This window comes from Diabrotica virgifera, chromosome 3, assembly GCF_917563875.1.
Source record: "Diabrotica virgifera virgifera chromosome 3, PGI_DIABVI_V3a".
Lineage (NCBI taxonomy): Eukaryota > Metazoa > Arthropoda > Insecta > Coleoptera > Chrysomelidae > Diabrotica > Diabrotica virgifera.
Window position 1 is genome coordinate 63,658,877 of NC_065445.1, and position 21,126 is coordinate 63,680,002.

The 21,126-nt window shown below is 32.7% G+C and overlaps 2 protein-coding genes and 1 non-coding gene across 3 annotated transcripts in view; 1 reads left to right on the top strand and 2 right to left on the bottom strand.

The window, feature by feature from the left end:
- The window catches only part of LOC126881092 (pyrimidodiazepine synthase-like), a 43,648-nt gene extending 35,308 nt beyond the window's left edge, over positions 1-8,340 (bottom strand). Inside the window, exon 1 of the mRNA XM_050645132.1 lies at positions 8,170-8,340. Within this exon, the coding sequence (XP_050501089.1) occupies positions 8,170-8,194 (25 nt within the window). The 5' untranslated portion in view covers positions 8,195-8,340. The remainder of the gene's footprint in view (positions 1-8,169) is intronic.
- A 254-nt stretch (positions 8,341-8,594) lies between these two features.
- Positions 8,595-8,667, top strand: Trnar-acg (transfer RNA arginine (anticodon ACG)). Its single transcript has one exon. It is a non-coding gene; the product is annotated as a tRNA-Arg (tRNA).
- A 4,419-nt stretch (positions 8,668-13,086) lies between these two features.
- LOC126882498 (putative autophagy-related protein 11) lies at positions 13,087-14,466 on the bottom strand. The gene has a single exon (XM_050647463.1). It carries the CDS (start codon positions 14,464-14,466, stop codon positions 13,087-13,089), a length of 1,380 nt encoding a protein of 459 aa, XP_050503420.1.
- Between the last annotated feature and the right edge of the window lie 6,660 nt (positions 14,467-21,126).

Here is a 21,126-nt window from a genome sequence, read left to right on the forward strand (position 1 = left end):
AATCATTAATTAACGCATTTTTTCAACAAAAAACTGTTAATAAATCGAAAAGCAAGCATTTTTCGAAACAAAAAAAAATAGCAAGAGAGCAAAAGTTTTTATTTCGATGAGTACGTCTAAACAATTGATTCTGAAGTGATTCGGTGAAACTGTTTTTTTTTTATGTTATTTGTTAGTCAATTTCCGGCCCACTTGGAAAAATTAAAAAAAAAATACATTTGAACTTTGAAAAATATTTAGAATTGAATAAAAAAGGTATGGTGCAGTAGAATTGCTAAAAAATTAGTCGGTTTGTAATCTGCTTATGCACTAGCCTTAAAACGTGAACAGATTAATTTTAGCGAGTAAGTATCTAACAAGAGTAGGTGCTCTAAAAACGGATGTCAGTCACTACTCAGGACAACGTCAATAATTACTTTTCCTATTTTAAGTTCAAGGTTAAGGCTATACATAAACTGAAGAATGATAGAAATGGTAAATTGTTATAAAAAAACTGATAGCGTCAATCAATGAAACTCAAAAACCGCGTACAACATTAGTAGTTGCGAATTTATTAAGACGAATCAGAAAGTAAACGTCACTCATCTGTTTGGATGTTCCACAAATGAAGCAGACAAAACAGATGAAAGTCATCCAAAACATAACAAAACAGTCGAGATACTTAGTCTTACCAACCCTAGGATACGTAGGTTTACAATTATGGGGGGTCATGACCCCCGTGACACCCCCCTGGATCCGCCAGTGATGCCCGGGCGGGCATAAAGAAATTATTGCAATATTAAACAACAAAAATCAAACATTTACGCGTTCAATATTATTTTCTGCCATCTATTGTTGAAATTTAGCATATCCCTTGTACGTTTCTTTGGATTTTTCTGTAAAAGATTCTCTGTCGCTTTTTTTGGCTTTTTTAACTATTTCTTCAGAAATATCGAATTTCTCTTGCATTCTGACTTTTTTTGACAATGTCACATAAAAAACTTTCGTTTACGTTAATAACAGATGGTTAACCAACATCATCTTCCTAGCAACGGTACTAAATACCTGCTGCGATACAATATTAAATACATATTTGCCTCTAATTAATATAAAATAAAATTAAAACTTAATGCAATGAACCGGTATGACAAGTTTTGTATGCACCACATGCATTATTAGATGTTTATACCTACCCTCGGGCGACATATAAACCCGAGGGCCTCCGGCCCGAGCTTGCCGCCCTTGGGGTATAAACATCTATTTAATGCCCTTTATTCGCGGTGTGTAAGTACTTGGAGGCGATACGAGAAACGAGAATAGCGGAGAAATATTGTAACTTTCTTAAATAATTCATTGTCAATTGAAATTGTCAAATTGACGTATATTTTATATCTACTGTCAATGAAAAAAAAATTATATATTGCTCCACAATATTGATATGATATGCAATTATTATATAAAGGTAAATGTAATTAATTGTATTTTGCTTGCATTACTGCATTTTAATATCTAATTTTATTTACTACATACAATAATTGTTTACGTTTTAATAACATAACCTGAATCTTATTTTTTCTTCTTATTATTTTTTTGGACTATGGCCTTGACAATTATCCAGCAACCAGGACCATATGATTGGCCAATATAATTAAAAGTGCGAATAAAAGTGCAGAGCGAAGAAACCAGGTGTCGCTTTTCCGAACTTGCACGGTCCCAATACATAAACAACTATTATATATTGGCTCTTAATACAGGGGAGATCGTTAAGGGGCGGCCGAAAAAAAAAATCTATCCTCAGAAAAACTCGAAATCGTCAGATTAAGATAAGGTAAGTTAAGTACGAACAAAACAGTGTATATTTAAAAAATCTGACGATTTGAGAGTAAGGAAATGGGTGAGTCACAAAGTTTCACAAAAAAGCGAATATTTCGCGAAATGAATGTCATATCAAAAACTAAAAAAATATGTATTCAATACTTTTCAAAAATCTATCGAATTATACCAAACATGACACCCCACGGAGAGGGGTGGGGGTAAATTATATATATATAGTCTTTTAAGTCCCTTTTACTTTTCAGTGTCGGGACTAATGTCTATTCACGTGTGCACAAACTTTGACCATTGTTTTCTATCCTGCGCCAGTCTGCTTGCTTCTGCTACGGTTTTCCCTTTCTTTTGGATAATCTTCGCAATGGTTGTATCCCAGTTTTCTGATGGTCTTCCTCTGTTTCTTTTTTTCTGAATTCTTGCTTCCCATACTTTCCTTACTGGTATGTTTCTTCTCATTCTTTTCATGTGGCCCCACCAACTCAGCCGTTTTTCTTCGATGTATTCTAGGAGTGGTTTAGTTTTGAGCTCCGCTCGTATATCTATATTTCTTAGTCTGTCTCTTTTTGATACTCCTTTTACTCGTCTTAGGTATTTCATTTCCAGTGCCTGGATCTTACTCTTCATACTTCTTGTTAATACCCAAGACTCGCACCCGTATGTAAGTACTGGTCTGTATATCGTGTTGAAGACAGTTATTTTGGTTTTTCTGGATATTTCTTTTTTGTTTAAAAATTTGTTGTTAATTGCGTGGAATATTTTAGACGTTTTGTTAATCCTTTCTTCTATATCTTTGTGTTGTTTTCCGTTGTTTTCCACTGTTACTCCCAGGTATTGAAAGTAGTTTACCTGTTCTATTGTTTCTCCATTGATTTGTATGTTTAGTACGGGTTGTTCTTGTGCTACTACCATAATCTTTGTTTTGCGTGTGTTTATTTTCATCCCATGCCTATTTAATACCTCATTCCATGTTTGTAGATTATTTCTTAGATCTTCCTCTTTATCTGCCATGACAATTACATCATCAGCAAATGCACATTCTGATATTCCTATTCTTTCTAGGTTTCGGTAACCTACATGTAGCTTTTTTAATTGTGGTATACATTCTTTGATTATTTCGTCCATGAAGATGTTAAAGAGTGTAGGGCTCATGACTCCTCCTTGTCTTAAGCCTTCAGATGTTTTAAATTGTTGCGATTTCATATTTTTATGCATTATGTAATTCGTGTTTCTTTTATATAGACTTTTGATGACTTCTATTAGTTTTCTATCAACTCCTCTTCTAATTAGACTGTTCCATATTGTTTCTCTTTTCGCTCTGTCGAATGCTTTTTCTAGGTCGATGAAGGCCATGTACGCTTTGGTTTTAGTCAGTAGTGTTTTTTCTGTTATTTGCTTCACTGTGAATATGTGATCTTGCACCCCTCGTCCTTTCCGGAAACCACTCTGGGCTTCTTCTAGTGTCGTTTCTATTATATTCTTCAGCTTTTGTTCTAATACTGTTTCATATACTTTCAGTGCCGTACATAATAGTGTAATTCCTCTATAATTGTTACATTCTTTGATATCTCCTTTCTTATGTATGGGCAGTATTACTCCCATCTCCCAGTCCGACGGTATTTCTTCTTTCTTCCATGCCTCATTGCATATTTCTCTGAGCAATTTCCTACCTTCCAGTCCCATATACTTCAGCATTTCTGGTGTTATTCTATCATGTCCAGGAGATTTCCCATTTTTAAGTTTCTTTATTGCTGTTTCTATTTCTTCGTTTGTTATTTCATCTGTGTTTTCTTCCTGTTCTGTTCTTTCTTCATTTTCTTCGTTGTTCTCTTCTCTGTTTACTTCATTACTAGTTAGTAGTTCTTGAAAGTGTTGCTTCCATCGTTCCATTATTTCTTGATCGTCTGTTATTATTGTTCCATCTGTGTTTTTTATTCTTGTATCTCTTGTTGGTTTGTCTATTCTTATATTTTTCATTGTTCGATAGAAAAGTTTCTGATTTTCTTTACTGTTGTATTCCATCTGTTGTCTGAATTGTATCCAGGTCTTTTCTTTTTCTATTTTTATCATGTCTCTTACTTTCTTTCTTTCTTCTTTGTATCTATCGTAATTTTCCTCGGTTTTGTTCCCTAAGTACTTTTCCCACATTTTCTTCTTCATTTTTACATGGTTTTTGATTTCATCATTCCACCAGCTCGTTTGTTTAGTTTTGTTGTTTTTCCTGTAAACCCCACACGCTTCTTTTGCCGTTTCAATTAGTATATCTTTGAGTAGTTGCCATTTTTGTTCCAAATTGCTTATCTGTATTGATCTCATCAAGTTTGTTATTTTTAAGTTTGTCAGTTCTTCGTATTTTTGAGCTATTTGTTTGTCTCTAAGCTTATAGTTTTTAATTGTTTCGAACTCAATCTTTTTTCTATTTTCTGCTGCTCTAGTTTGGGGTTCTATCCTATGTTTTATTTTAGCTTCTAATAAGTAGTGGTCACTGCTTATTTCCGGTCCTCTTCTAACTCTTATGTCTTGGAGTGCCCTTCTATTATTGCGTTCTATCAGTATGTAGTCGATTATTGATTTTTCCGTTTCTCTTGGTCCTTGTCTTGTAAATTTATGAATATTTAAAATTTAAAATTTTAAATAGGAACCCCGCGATATTTCGCGAAATGAACATCAGATCGAAAAACTAAAAATACGTGTTCAATATTTTTAAAAATCTATCGAACGACACTAAACCTTACCCACCAAGAAGGCAGGGTGGGCTTTAAAATCTTAAACAGGATCCCCCATTTTTTACTGTAGATTTGGATTCCTTACTTAAAAATAAGAAACTTTTATTCGAGACATTTTTTTTCGAATTATGGATAGATGGAAAATCCCCACTAAAACGGAAAACTTTACTTTTTTTGGTGTTAGGACCTAATTTTCACAGCCCAATAGGTCCTCATAACGCTTTAGTAATTACAAATTTAGCATCCAAGGCTACCCTACTATAAAAATGATATTTTTATTCCTTTAAGTCTTTAGGCATGGGGCATGGGCGCCCATATAAATATTTTTAGGGGGGTGGGCAGACGTGAGGATTGTTGCACATTACATTTTATATTAGACCAGGGCGCATCTGTAAAAATATTAGTACATTTGGACGTTGAGAGGTGACTCACTTTTTTTTGCAGAAATTGCTTGAAAATAACTCAAATAATGATATTTGAATTATCCTCCCTCTCAAAAAGGTCCGAAACATTGTTTAAATAATCAAAATGTCAAAAAATGAAGGAAAAATTCGATTTTCTCTTCGTTTTTTGATTATAACTTTAAAAGTGTTCATTTTCGAGAAAAGTTGTACTGACATAAAAGTTGTATAATTAAATTTCCTACAATATAGAATTGGTTAAAAATTTAAAAAATAGTCACCCTTGTTGCAAAATAGCAATAATTGCGAAAAAACCATACAAAAACAAGTATTGGCATTTTACGCTTTTTAACTATTTATGCTACACTTAGGACCTTCATATTTCACCCAGAAAAACTTATGATACAGTACAACAATACTGTAAATTTCATTAAGATCGGTTTAATAGATTTTGCAAAATAAATTTTGCAATCCAGCTTTCGCAAAAAAAATTCATTTTTTCAAAATGTTACAGGACTGAAAATAAAGCAGATAGCAAGTTGAATTTTTTTTACGTATAGACGTATACTGTATCTTTCATTTGCAATTTGCAAAATTAAAATCTATTAACTACCACGGCGCCAGGAATTTTTTTAAATAAACATTAATTATTGGTGCTACGCGCAGGACAGCGGATAGTTTGCTCTGATTGGGCATTCCAATGACCTTTGATAATGATTGATACATTTTAATTTTTATTACATTTCGATATAAATAAATAAATTTGTTTATTGCAAAATAAAAACACATAGGTACTCTATCCTTTGAAAGAACACTTTTTTTAGCAAAAACTTTCTTTGTTCATATATTTTAACTTATAGAATAAAAGTTTATTATTTTTAAACATATGCAACTGTTTAAACAATATTTCACAAATAATAATAAAATTAGTTTGATTTTTGTGGAATTAAAATATTAAAATACAACAAAATATAGATTAAGAAAATAATATATTAGATAAAGATTGGAAACAATTTTGGTTGAAATCAACTTGTGTGAATCGAACACCGCTGTCCTGCGCGTAGCACCAAAAATTAATGTTTATTTAAAAAATTTCCTGACGCCGTGGTAATTAATCGATTTTAATTTTGCAAATTGCAAATGAAAGGTACAGTACACTTCTATAAGCAAAAAAATTCAACTTGCTATCTGCTTTATTTTCAGTCCTGCAACATTAAAAAAAAAATGAATTTTTTTTTTGCGAAAGCTGGATTGCAAAATTTATTTTGCAAAATCTATTAAACCGATCTTAATGAAATTTACAGGGTAAAATATGAAGGTCCTAAGTGTAGCATAAATGGTTGAAAGACATAAAATGCCAATACTTGTTTTTGTATGGTTCTTTTCGCAATTATTGCTATTCTGCAACAAGGGTGACTATTTTTTAAATTTTTAACCAATTCTATATTGTAGGAAATTTAATTACACAACTTTTATGTCAGTACAACTTTTCTCGGAAATGAATAGTTTTAAAGTTCTAATCAAAAAACCAATAAAAAAATCGAATTTTTCCTCCATATTTTGACATTTTGATTATTTAAACAATGTTCCGGACCATTTTGAGTGGGAGGATAACTCAAATATATACAGTGCTAGTCAAAAGTCCGTACTCCCCCTCGTATCTTTTGAACGGTTATACCTATAATAGTGAAATTTGGAGATAGGAAATAAACGGACGTAAGCTTCTTAACTAGTCATGACAGGTAACGTAATAGTGACAGATGACTTTACAGCGCCACTGTGACAGATAATTTTAAATGGGACCTTATGGCAAGTGACACCTCGTTTGAAAGGTATTGAAAATACCTATTCAGTCATACTAATATTGTTTAAGTTTAAGCTAATTTTGACGAATTAATGAAATAAATATAAAATTGTAGTTTCATTTAATTAATTCAAAATTCCGCCTATGATTACTTGTCAAAAAGGTTGACGTTGACGTAAAAACTACTAGAGAATCGAAAAACGTCAACTTTTTTGACAAAAAAACCATAGGCGTACATTTGAATTTTTATTAATTAAATGCGAAGCTACAATATTATATTTATTTAATTTATTCACCAAAATCAAAATCAACTAAAACACAAAAAAATTAGTATGGCTGAGTAGGTATTTTGAATACCTTTCAAACGAGGTATCACTTGCCATAAGGTCCCATTTAAAATTATCGGTCACAGTGGCTCTGTAACGTCATCTGTCACTATTACGTCACCTGTCATAACTAGTTAAGAAGCTTATGTCAGTTAATTTCCTCCATCCAAATTTCACTATTATAGGTAAAACCGTTCAAAAGATAAGAGGGGGGGTACGGACTTTTGACTAGCACTGTATATTATTATTTGAGTTATTTTCAAGCAATTTCTGCAAAAAAATTTGAGTCACCTCTTAACGTCCATCTTAAAACAGATGCGCCTTGGACTATAAATACTTTGGATAACAATATGTATATAGTTTAAAGTAGCCGAAAAGCTAGGGGGGCCTACGCCCCCCTTCTCATGGGTATGGGCGCCCATGTCTTTAGGGGATAAAGGCAAAAAATTTCATTGAATTTGACTTTCTTCCTACTCTCTAGGTATGTAGGTATGTATTATTTGCTTAGAGGATGGAAAATTTTGAGGGGTAAAATTTTCCATCCTCTAAGATTATTAGGCATGTTCGTACTTACACCTAACGAAAAACTGGTTGCACTTTTTTATTCTTGTTGAAGGTATGTTTGTAAATGCTTGTTAGTTTAGTTAATTAAAACTACTTCTTTATTATATCTGTTACGTTTGTTTCGGAAATATGGAAACGCCGGTCGGCATAAGTATGCGACAACAGTATGAAATGCACGAGGGACATGCAGGTACCTACCTATATAAAAATATTCTTCAGGCATGTCTATATGTATAGCATATTCTGTAAGTATATTCCAAAATCCAGTATACATTTACGTACAGTGTCTTTTAACAACAATAAACAAAGGCTAATTATTACAGTAGGTACATTAATTACTTCCTTGTAATAAAAAATGTATGTACAATGTACGACCTTCGGTTATGTTGCAGTCTTAATTGCAACATTAATCATAAATAACGCATTTGTTGATGACATCACTTTATTTACATTTGCTATTTTAGGGTACTTGACTGACTGCAGACAAAAATGTGTGGCCATGTATTTGCTAATAATATAGGAATGAAAAAAATATTACTTACCTTTTGATAAATGAGAACTATTCATTTTCCAAATTAAGAGATGATGTCACTCACAAAGTAGGACAAACTATTGATTACACAATTATTGATTCTTATTCTGAATTTGAGGATTGTTCCTACTAACTTGAATTCAAAATAGCAACTAAACAAACTTCACTGTAAGCGGCCAGCTGATCCATTTTTATTTTCATGATGGTGTCGCCATCTATAACCAAAATGTTGAATTGCCAGGGACACATTCGTAAATAGTTTTCTGCAAAACGATCTAAATTTTATTTTTATTTAAATGATTTCCTTCTTGGCAAAATATTATTTATTATTATTATTTTTAAATCTGTTCGATTTTCTAAAACGATAATAATGATTTACTATCAATAATACCAATAATTTGCTGTATTTTTAAACTTTCATGTGATGAAATACATGGCCCTGTGGCGCAACGGATAACGCGTCTGACTACGGATCAGAAGATTCCAGGTTCGAATCCTGGCAGGGTCGAACCTTTTTGTGAATAAAAACTGTTTTTATTAAAATATTTTAGCAGGCAGGTTCCAACATTTTTTGTAAAAAAATACCTTGATAAAATTTTTAATCAAAATATGGTCACTGCTCTTCAAAGCCCACGAAATTAAAATTGAATAGGTAATCTACTTTTTCAAGATATCAAGAAAAAAATTGATTTTATCACCAAGGTATTTAGAAACAAAATAAGCATGTACAAACGATGCAAATATTAAACAAATTATAATAAATTAGAAATCTACTATGCAATCCCCTCATCAGAATACACAGCAGCCCACAACTGATCCATAAAGTAATTCATAAATGAACACATTCTGATCATCATCATTCATCATCATCAGCCCCTTTGAATTCCACTCCAGGCCTGCCATGTTTGTATTCAGTCCACAAATCAACTTCATCTACAACACATGTATCTGATCATCACCATAATCATCAGCCCGTTTTAAGTCCACTGCAGGACATTAGACCTCTCATGTTTGTATCCAGTCTGAACAAATAGAGCGACAAATAAACAGTCTTCTACAGTACGCATATGGATCATATCCACATTGGTTTCATTCATCTTCTTGAGATATGCAAATGGAATTTGCTAGGTTTTAAGAGGTATATGCGCATTTTTTGACATACAAATAAGAATTTTATATTCACCATTGGCGTGTATATGGGTAATATGACCCGTATGCACGCCAATGGTCACTATAAAATTCTTAATTGTACGTCAAAAAATATGCAATAACTATCTACCTCTTGAAACCTACCAAATTTCATTTGCATATCTCAACCGGATTTAGAGCGACAAAAATAAACCGTCAGTTTGTAAGAAAAAATTCAACATCCCGTATCTCTGAAACGAAGCATTTGTAGACATATGTTTAACCCGGCATTGGTCGCGGTAGGTTAGTACGCGAGTGGTCGCGCGTGAGATTTTCTCTCACATATCCAACTTTTGCTTTTTTTACAAAATAAAATTTTTGAAAACAGATTTTATACTTTTATTAACTCATAATCATAATAAGAACATAATAATATAACATAATATGTACCTATACATAATATGATAAGATACAAAAAAAAATGATCGGAATTAAACCAATATTACTCAATCTCCGTATCTTCATAATTTACGGCACCGCCCTTTATACAAGTATAACAAGAATGCTCGGGACAAATTGCGGTTGATGACAGGAATTACAATTTTTTTTACTTTTCTATTTTAGGCTTGTTTATATGCAGGCGGTTTGCCAACGTAGACGCCGCGATTTACCTGTTTTCCCCTGTCTTACTTGATCTCACCCTAATGCCACCTTTGAAGTCACCAAGATAAACAGGGGGAAAACAGGTAAACCGCGACGCCGACGTTGGCAAACCGCCCTGTATGAACAAGGCCTTAGCGGCGAGGGCAAAATGATCAAAACTGAATATCCGATGGTTCAGGTTGTGATGAGTTCGTAATGTTATTTTGGCAATTCTTGCAATATAATTCCGAAGGCTTAAAGTTAAGTTTGGAATTGTCGAACGATTTATAAGATGAGGTTTCATCAATGATAAAGCCAATTTCTTTTAAAAAGACACGACGTTCTTCTGTTTTATTATTATTATCTTTACATACAATGTGACTGTTGATGCCGCCAATATTTCATATTGAAAAGTATATGGTAAGTGGCCATCTACAACTAAAACGTGAAACAGAATAGGTATAGGGTTTTCATTTCATCGACCACATCCACGGAGGCCTTTGTTACATTATAAAAGGATATTATTTCAGGTTTTAAGTGCCCAAATAAAATTAGTTTTTATACACAGTTGGTGGCGCCGGTGGTCGCGCGATGAGAGAATGTCTCACATGAAGCGCACTGACTCAGCAAACTGGTGATACTAAGTCAACTGAGTCACTATCTGAGCGGACGAGTCTATTAGATTGTCGAGGGAGAATACTTAGGAGACTAGAAGGAACTACAACGCGTATAATTTCCCCAAAAAAAGTTGTGCTCAATTTTCTGAAACCGTGAGAGAAAATCTCATATAGCGACCACTGCCGGGTTAAAGCAAATGGTCATTATTTTTTCATGCAGAATTACCCCTTAAAGTTTGTCGCACTTATTTAGAAACACCCTGCATTGAGAAGAACATGGCTAGTTGTTAAAGTACCTAACTTTTTGATTGTCCAATATAAGCAAATGAATCAAAAAATAAAATGTTAAGAAAGCCTCGCTACAATTGAGTTTTAAATCAATATTTTATCTGTGCTATAATATTCCACACAGTGTTCCGAACTTTAAGGAAAATACACAGTATGATTGTTACACCCGGTATAAAATGATATTTACTTGTCTAGCAACAATATTATTATTACATTGATATTCTTAAATAATAAGGCTATAAACGTGCTCAGTGCAGCAGCTCCACATAGTGGATACGTTGGTGCTCGCCGCTCGGCGCTCACCCTCTTCGTTCAACCGGTTTGCGGTTTATATGTAGGGGAGCGCAGGCCGTATCCATTTGAGCGGTTACATCGAGCACAGCACAGAGCACCCCGTATGGATACGTACTTTGACATACTAAAAAAATCACTCAAATCGGACAACAGCTTTAGGAAATTCGATACATTAAACATGTATAATTTAGTGTTGCCCAAATGCAAGACCAAGACGAGACTTAAAGAGTCTTGGTCTTGGTCTTGCACCAATACACCTGGTCTTGGTCTTGGTCTTGGTATTGCACTCCCGGTCTTGGTCTTGGTCTTGGCCTTGCAGCAAGAGTCTTGCAAGTTTCGCAGTTGCCCACTAGCATATTACTATTTATTAATCGTTACTTTAGATCTTAGAACAACGTAACAGTATAGGTACATTTTCAGCTTGACTTAACATACAGGGTGAGGCAGATAAACTTTCCTATTAAAAATATCTCCAGAACTAAAGAAAACAGAATCATGAAAATTGGAATGGAGTGTTTTGAAGAGTGGTCTATTTAATGAAAATATTTTATCTATTTCCTACTTTCAGTTATACCGGAAGTTGCTTATAACTTCGTCTTTTTAAATGGAACACCCTGTATATTATTACATTTCTGAATTCTCTTCCATGTCTTCTTTCTGAAATATGAGGTTTTGTAATATTATATAGGGTAGTTTAAAAGATAATTACGTTTTCTTATTAATTTCGTAGCAGTTTTCACACCCTGTAGAATTTTTTATTTGACATCAAAAACTTTATTTATGTTCAAATCATTTTTAATATAGTCTACTATTGTTAAAAATTATTAGTGTAGCTAAATGTTGAATTTGATATACAGGGTTGGTCGAAACTCGGAATGAATATTTTCTGAGTTTTGTTAAATGGAACACCCTTTATTTAAGTATTGTAATGAAATGATATTTTATGGTACTTTTTATTTCTTAAGCATTCTCTATAAATAACTGCTTTAATTTGTGCTTAATTGTTAATCGCACTAACAATCTTAACTACGTAGGTATTTTAATAGCTCAACAATTATTGCTAATTTTTTGGATCAGTCTAGACTTCTAGACTCTAGATTAATATGTATCTATTTCCGAAAAATTATTTCCTATTGAATTATTTGCGAACATTTTATGTTCACGGCTAACCTAATAAAATTTCACATATTTTTTGTTGCAAATAATATTTGGCTTGAATCACCAATAACTCACAAAATAAAGCAGTTAGGTATAGGAAATGCTTAAGAAATAAAAAATTACCATATTATATCATTACAGTACTAAAATACAGGGTGCTCCAATTAAGCAAACTCAGAAAATACTCATTCCGAGTTTAGACCAACCCTGTATTCTAAAATTAAAAATTTAGCTATATGGTGTATTCCACAAATATACGACTGTTTTGTATTATCGCGACGACGAATATTTTAGTACGCAACATAAGAAGTACGAAAGTATTTTGCTCTAATATTTACTCCAATAGGGTAGAGGTACCGGTTGCGGCCACTTTAAGCTAAACTTTGTATTAAATCTTTTGTCGTATCAAAAATGAATTTAAGTTTCGAATGATTTACGGACTAAACTTTTATAATATATTTCTAAATTAATTTAAAACTGTGAACATCGGATACTATTATAGAAATTTAAAGTAAAAACAATTTAAAATCATCGAAGCTAATTTCACCAGCTCCGGCCACAAAAGTACCAATAGGGGCCATGTTGTGCACCAGTTGTGGCCATGATAAAAAAAGTAAAAATGAAATATAAAAAATAATAAAGATGAAGATAAGAAAAGTGTAAATAAAAGTAAATAAAAAGTAGGTTAATAGTCATTTATTATTTGGACATGAGATAATAAAAAACACATATAACACATATATAAAAAATATTGTAAAAGAAATCGTATTAAAGGTAGGTAACTTAGATGACGAGGGTAATTAACACCACTTTTTTTTTAAATTAGACATTTCGGGTACATCATATATTCCCCTAGAATTAATTTTCTTAGGTTCAGAAATTGTCTGAACAACGTCACACTTTTCGTATATAAGCTCGTCTTTTTTTTCTGGCCACTTCCAGTGATTCAACGTTTTGACCATTGTTGAAACAGCATAATCGTTACTATCAATTTTGGTAATTACACCAGGATAGAATGAGTCATCGTATTTTACAATGACATAGTCATTTTCTTTCAATGTGTTTTCAAGTGAAATTTCTGTTTTCTGCTTTTCATTTTCTTTCGGTGTGTTTTCAAGTGCACTTTCTGTCTTCTGCTTTTCGTTTTCTTTCAGGGTGTTTTCAAGTGCAATTTCTGTCTTCTGCTTTTCATTTTTTTTCAGTGTGTTTTCAAGAGTAATTTCTGTTTTCTGTTTTTTATATATTTTTAGGTTCTTTTTCATTTCTTGTGCTACAACACGTTTCTGTCGATTTTCTTCTCTTTTCTTCTTGTTTTCTTCTTTTTTCTTAATTATATTCTCTTTCTCCAGTTCTTTTCTCTCAGCATCAGCAAGCCAGCGTTCACATGTCAAGACACTTGAGACATATTCTCTCTTTTTAGATTTTTCGTTTGTCTTTGGCTGGGGTATTACTAATATATTGCTTAAAATATTTATTTTATTACTAGATTTTTCTAAACTTTCCTTTAATTCACTTTTAATATCAGATGTTATTGTAGTATCAAACTCTGAATTCTTTTCCATTTCTAATTTTTGTTCTATGTTTATAACACTTGGTAACATTTCAACTAAGTCAAGTGATGCTTCAGGTAACTCTTGGGTTTTATTATCTTCAGGAAACATTTCGCTAAGTATGTTACATACCCCAGTAGCCGTAAGTTCCAAATTATCTACAACTAATGATGACTCATTATCTTCAATAACTGAACTCTCAGCTGTAATATGTTGAAATTCTGGAAATGGAAATTCCATGACATCTTCGGCATTTGGTAAATGCGAATTGAATGAAAGAGTAGGTAAACTTTCATTCAAATCGCATTTAATCTTTGTCCATACATCAAATAGCATTTCAGCTTGTTTAATACTAGTCTTCTCTCCTTGATTATATTGAAATTTAAATTCATCTAGAACTGTATTTTCTATCTTCGATTCTAAGTAGGACAGACATTCCTCCTTAAAATTAAAACTGGATATTTCAGATATTTCAGACTTGTTTACTGATTGATCTAAAGAACTAAACGAGATTTTACTTTGATTCAGGCATTTACTGTAGTCTACATTTTCCGAATTAAATGGATAAAGGCCACACTTTCGAAATCCATTAATTATTGCAGATTTAAAGGATACTTTCGATAAAATCATGTGTAATACATTCGGAACGTCTTGTTTTTGTATTTCCCTTCCGTCATTGTCCAATCTGTAGGTTCTTAATGTTTTCTTCCATTGACACTTTAGAGGGAAAAATAGGGAAACGTCTAATGGTTGTAAGATGTGTGTGGTGTTCGGATATAAACAAACAACTATAATTCCATGATCGCGACAAAATCTACTTAATTGTAAACTTAAATGAGATGTATGTCCATCCAAGAAAACAATTACAGGAAGAACGTAGTTTTGTTTAATTAAAAATGGATGAAACACATTCTGAAAATATTCAAAGAATGATTCTGCTGTCATCCATCCATTTTTTGACTTCCCAATCCCCCAATGAGGTGGTGCTGCTTTAAAATATGTAGATGGAATTCTTTCAAATTTGTACATTGTTAATGGGGGGGCATAATCGCCCTGCGCATTCACGGCAATGAGAGTGGTGATGTTTTCTTTGTCACTGTTCGCTGAGGTGGCATATACATGTTTACCTTTTTCTGCAATTACCCAACTACCTGAAGGGTTAAGATAAAATGATGTCTCATCCATGTTCCAGATTCGTTTGGGATCTTCCAATACTGCAACACCATCTCCAAGATCAACTAAAACATTTTGGAACCATTTTTTAATTTTTTCGGGTGTGATAGCTGCACGAGCTTTGCTGATGTACTCGGATTGTTTGACTGAAAGTTCTGGGTGTCGCGTCATGAAACTATCAAACCATTTGCGGCCGGGCCGATTGTTGGTGAAAGGATTTTTTCTTTTATTCTCATTCAATATTTTTTGAACAGAATAGCACAGTCCATCTTTGGTCACCGGGAAACCTCTTTCACACGAAGTTTTCATCCATGAGCATAATGTTTTTTCGAGATCATCTCCCAACACACACGTTGGTCCTACTTTACCAGTTGTTTCCGGCCGACTACCATCTAATTTATATCTAAGGGTACTTCTGGGGATATGAAATGTTTTGGAAGCGGTTTGAACAGGCATGCCAAGTCTAACTGCATCTAAAGCATTTTTTAATGCTTCTGGTGTATAATTAAACAATTGGCGTTTTAATTCCTTTTGTTTTCTGCACTTTTCATTTTTTTTAATTGTTGCCATTTTGTCACTGAAAAAAAAATTATATTGAAACACATTTGTTTTCAATGGGCTTCTAATTCTAGATAAGCAAATAATGAAATTCTCTAACTTTTAATTAGTTTTATTAAATAGTTTAATAATAAAAGCAAAATCGAGTTGAAATTTCTTGTCTTAAGTTAAAAACTATAGAAAACGTAAAATATTTTGTTGATATCAAAATGTAAAAATTTCTATATTTGTTCTTCCTTTCAGTATGTCGAAATGTCAGTAAAGAGGGTTCAATTATTTCAAATATTAATTTAATACTCAAATTAATAAAAATGTGCTAATTCTGGCGACAGTGGCCGCAAATCAAAACATGCATACCCGGTTGAGGCCACAGTAATGGCCTAAGCTGAAACTTAATACGATTTCCAAGTACCGGTTCCGGCCACAGTAAATATTAAATGAAATGTTGATTTTATTTGAAGTTATTTTATGAAAACTGATATAATGAAACCTTTTAAAGACATTACAATGGATTATTTGGATATATCTTATAAATACAGAGAATGAACTACAAGTAAACTTACCTTTGTTCCTTAACAAATTTCTTAAGAAATCTATAGAATCGTCATACACACACTTTCATAATACGCCATATTTAAACCGGCAGCGTCACCTACTGTCAATTTTTATAATTAAAAGCAAAAGTATTTGAATTTCTCGTTTCGAGATGTCGTTTTATATTTGAGTAAAAGTGCAACTTAATAAATACAAAATAATAGACGGATGGCCGCAACTGGTGCATTGGCCGCAACCGGTACCTCTACCCTAATTACTCCAGTAAAATATTCGTTGTCGCAATAATCCAAGATAGTCGTATATTCGTGGAATGGGGTATACTAACAATTCTTAACAATAGTAGATTATATTAAAAATCATCTGAACATAAATATAGTTTTGGATGTCAAACTACTACAATTCTACAGGGTGTGAATATTGCTGCGAAATTAAGAAAAAAAATGTAATTCTCTTTTAAACTCCCCTATATAATATTACAAAACATTTTAACAACGAAGACATCGAGGAGAATTTAAAAAGTAGGTAAAAATATACAGGGTGTCCCATTCAAAAAAATGAAGTTATAAGCAACTTCCGGTATAACCGGAAGTAGGAAATAGATGAAAATATTTTCATTAAATAGATCACTCTTTAAAACCCCTTCGTTCCAATTTTCATGATTCTGTTGCCTTTAGTTACAAAACCAACCAAATTCATAAGTGTATAAACAATTCACATCGGGTGGGGTTTGAACCCACGATCTAAACTATCCCTGCCTATAGCTATCTACGATGTCCCATGGGAGTCAGTCTGTTTCTTAATAAACATTTGCATTTAATGACCTTACATGTGCTAAAGCATGGTTACAACACAAACAATCCAATAAATGGCATAAACTTGACTGTATTAACCTTCGGATGACCAAGCGGGGGAAATTGTGACCCCAGCGTATGTTTTTCTTTGATAAATTCAAAAGTATTTTTAATTTTTAACTCATTATTTTTTTATTTGACTTTAATATCATTCTAGATATCCTCATATTTTGAAATAAAAAAAATTCCCTATATTTTACGAATAAAAAATATATTCTGAAGTTGATGTTTAGCAAAATACCGTCTATAATGTGTAATTCCAAGTAGTTTTACGCTAATGACGTCGACTTTGCAAAGTAACAAGACATTTACTCAACATACACACTACACATGACACTAATACTCATGTTGTGACTGGCTGAATGACATAAAATCCATGCCATAAAAAAAATTAAAAATTAAAAAAAAAAACTTCATTTTTTTGTTAAATGTCATTTTTGACATTTTTGACCTGGGGTCATTTCCCCCCCCTTGGTCATCCGTGTCACAAAAAAAGGTTGGTTATCGGAAGGTTAAAGAACATTTGTCTAGAATGGTATTTTGTTTGACCCATTGATATAATTGCACACTCTGCAAAAAGTTTATATACCTACGATAGTCTTTAGTTTTTAAACTGATAAGGAAAAACAATTAAGTGGCTGTCGTATTATATCAGCTTTGGTGACATCATAACAAGTTTCAAAAGGGTATTTATTACTGTCGGCGTCAAAACACAAGATTATTTTATGAAAGGACCTATTTTCAAAATCTACACAATTACATACAACGAATTTCAGAGCGAAGGCGTCGTCTGCTATATAAGAAAGAATGTATTATAAAATATTTTATTTTTACATTGTACAAATTTATTATGACCTCTGAGTACGTGTCAAATAAATATGTCACGTGGTCTTTTAATGTATATTTTGATTCGCTATGTATGCTTATTGTATTGTTCATAATGCGCATAAGTCCAATTTTCCAAATTTTTTTTACCTTTTTTGCGTCTCATAGTCCCTAAGCATATACCCGAACTACTACAGTGCGTCCATAAAGTAAGGCATAAATTCGTTATTTCGTAAACCGGCGACTTTAAGGAAAAATCCCGAAACAGGTCGATTTTTATTTTTAAATTACGATTTTTCGGAATATATATCATACTAGTGACGTCATTCGTCTGGGCGTGATGACGCAATCAATGATTTTTTAAATGAGAATAGGGGTCGTGTGATAGCTCATTTGAAAGGGTATTCAATTCTCTATTCACTAATGTAAACATTAACATAATTATTTATAGAGGATGTTCCAAAAAACATTTTTTAATTAAAATGATTGTGACAAAAAGAACAATGTGTGTAATTTATTTAATTCAAAAAATGCGTTTTACTACTGTCAGAAAACCGAAAAAAAATTTATTTGACAAATAAACATTGATTTTCGCTTAAACGAAATATTCAAACTGGCAAGAGGCAGGTGGGTGAAAGCTGTAACATTGAATTTAAGCGAAAAACAATATTTATTTGTCAAATAAACATTTTTCCTGTTTTCTGACAATATTAAAACGTATTTTGAATTAGATAAATTACATAAATTCTTCTTTTTGTCTAAATTACTTTAATTAATAAAATGTTTTTTGAACACCTTGTATAAATAATTATGTTAATGTTTTTATCATGGAATAGAGAATTTAATACCCTTTCAAATAAGCTGTCACATGGCCCCTATTCTCATTAAAAAAATCATCGATTACGTCATCACGCCCAGATGGATGACGTCACTCGTATGATATATAATATAATATATATGATATATAATATATATATATATATATATATATATATATATATATATATATATATATATATATATATATATAAGATCACTAATCACGTATTTGACTTTTTAAAAAAGAACTTTATTTGTTACACATTAAATATTCAAACAATAGTACAAAGTAAATTAATTTAAAATGACTACAATAACTGGACTGGTCGAAGTTGCAGCTAAGAGTGGTCCCGGCATCTGAAAATGGTAATTTATAGGTTTGGTATAAAGTGCTGAATCGCTGTTCCCATGAATGTTGGCCAACGGTTCGTACAAAGTTCCTCTGCTGCTTGCTCAGCGGTTTCTGTGGGAATGGTATGATGAAATATGAAGTCGGCGAACTTAGGCTAGTTCAAGGTTAATATTTTCTCATATAACAACTCCCCTTATTAGTGAAAAGTCAATGCCATTGCTTTGACTTTTACAGAGAAATTGGTGTTTCTGCTTCTTCTTCGCTTTCTTGTTGGACATTGGGTCTTCTTCTGAAGGAGGTTAAGCTTTGAAGTTTTTGTCTAATGGAATTCCTGCGTGGTGCTGAAGTTGGAGGCTGATCCTGGGACAAGGAGATTGCAATTTTTGGGAATATTTTGGTTCGATATTTACAGCAAAGGTATAAGATAACTAGGATGATAATCAGGGATAAGGTAGATATGGTGAATAAGGGTAAATGTTCCTCGATGAATGATTGGCTCATGATATGGTCCAGTTCTTCTGAATATTGGTCCAATTTGTGTTGTGCAATATTTAAGTCATCTACGTTGATCTTACTGAGTTTTAGCGGTTTCAATTTTGATAGGTGACTCTTTGTCTCAAAATGGTCACAGCATCTGTAGGGTACGTTAACTGGGTGACTTCTATACGTAATATTTGTATATTTCTCGATTTGGTCTTTGGCATGAATTCTGGTACTGCCAATGAATGCAATACATTCGGGAATTAATCTTAAGATTGAATTTGTTTTGATTATTCGTGTAGCGACATCTTTTCTTGCACATTTGATTGTTACTGGTAATGGATCGGAAATGGTTAGCAACCATAAATTTCGGTCAATTTCTTGAACGTTGTAACCTTGTGCCAAGAGCATGGACATCTGGCAAGTTTTTGGCAAGTTGCTGAGAGGTTTCAAAAGCTGGGCTTCGCATATAGCATCGGTGTCTATGGGGTACGGAAGAATGTCTGTACACATTCTTTGGTTTTGACTGATTTGATTGCATTTTTCGGTGTCCATGGGTAAGACATATGAAATTGAATCATCATCTCGCGCTATGTATTTATGAACAGTTGAAAGTATATGATGAAAACCAGTTTGATTATCTAATATTGGTATTGAATATAGTTGATACAAAGTGAAGATTTCGGGATCAACTAACGGAATTTCGAGAACGAAAACAATTTTTGAATCGAGCTGATAAGCTTGTAGTTTTATTATGTCAATATACTGAGCTATATTTGACATATAAGTGGGTAGAGGCAAAACGTTATTTTGTAATGACTGTGAGATTTCTTTTAATGCTTCCATTAAGTCTATGGGCGAAATAATAGAACTATGTAAAATTTGCAGGCGAGAGAATGTGATAGAATTTAGTATATCATTTAAATAATTTTCTAAAAATACGTAACTTTCCATTAAGGACTCACATAAATCTAGTATTTGTAATTGTGCTTGGTAAAAGGAGATGTCATTATTAATGTCCAGAAGTGTAGTCTCTATAGTTTTTAAGTCGTTGTTAAAGGTTTCTTCGTCTATTTGCAATTTTTGAATAGAAGTGTTGAAAGTTTTTATAATTTCCACAAGGAAAAGAAAAGGTTTTCCTGTAGTTGGCTGTATACCATCAATCACAAAATTGGAAAGAAATCCTTTGTAAAAGGTATAAAATTTTTTTATTAAAAATCCCTTAAAAGGGCTACATCACAACAAAACGTTTTCGATTTTTATAAAAAATCATCATCAGTGTTCGATAAACTGGATGCTAGCTGAGCCACAAAAGAAAAATATCTGGGTAAAACCCTTTACATATAATATAGACGCCTTAAAAGTGCATACTTCGATGAAAAGGCCTGTGATGGTCACATGGCAAACAGGATAATGCCCTAAGGTAAGGTATACAGGTATCCCAACACGTGGGATCCAAATTGAGTTGATCACATTTCAATGACTTGCCATTAAGTCATTGAAATGTGATCAACTCAATTTGGATCCCACGTGTTGGGATACCTGTATACCTTACCTTAGGGCATTATCCTGTTTGCCATGTGACCATCACAGGCCTTTTCATCGAAGTATGCACTTTTAAGGCATCTATATTATATGTAAAGGGTTTTACCCAGATATTTTTCTTTTGTGGCTCAG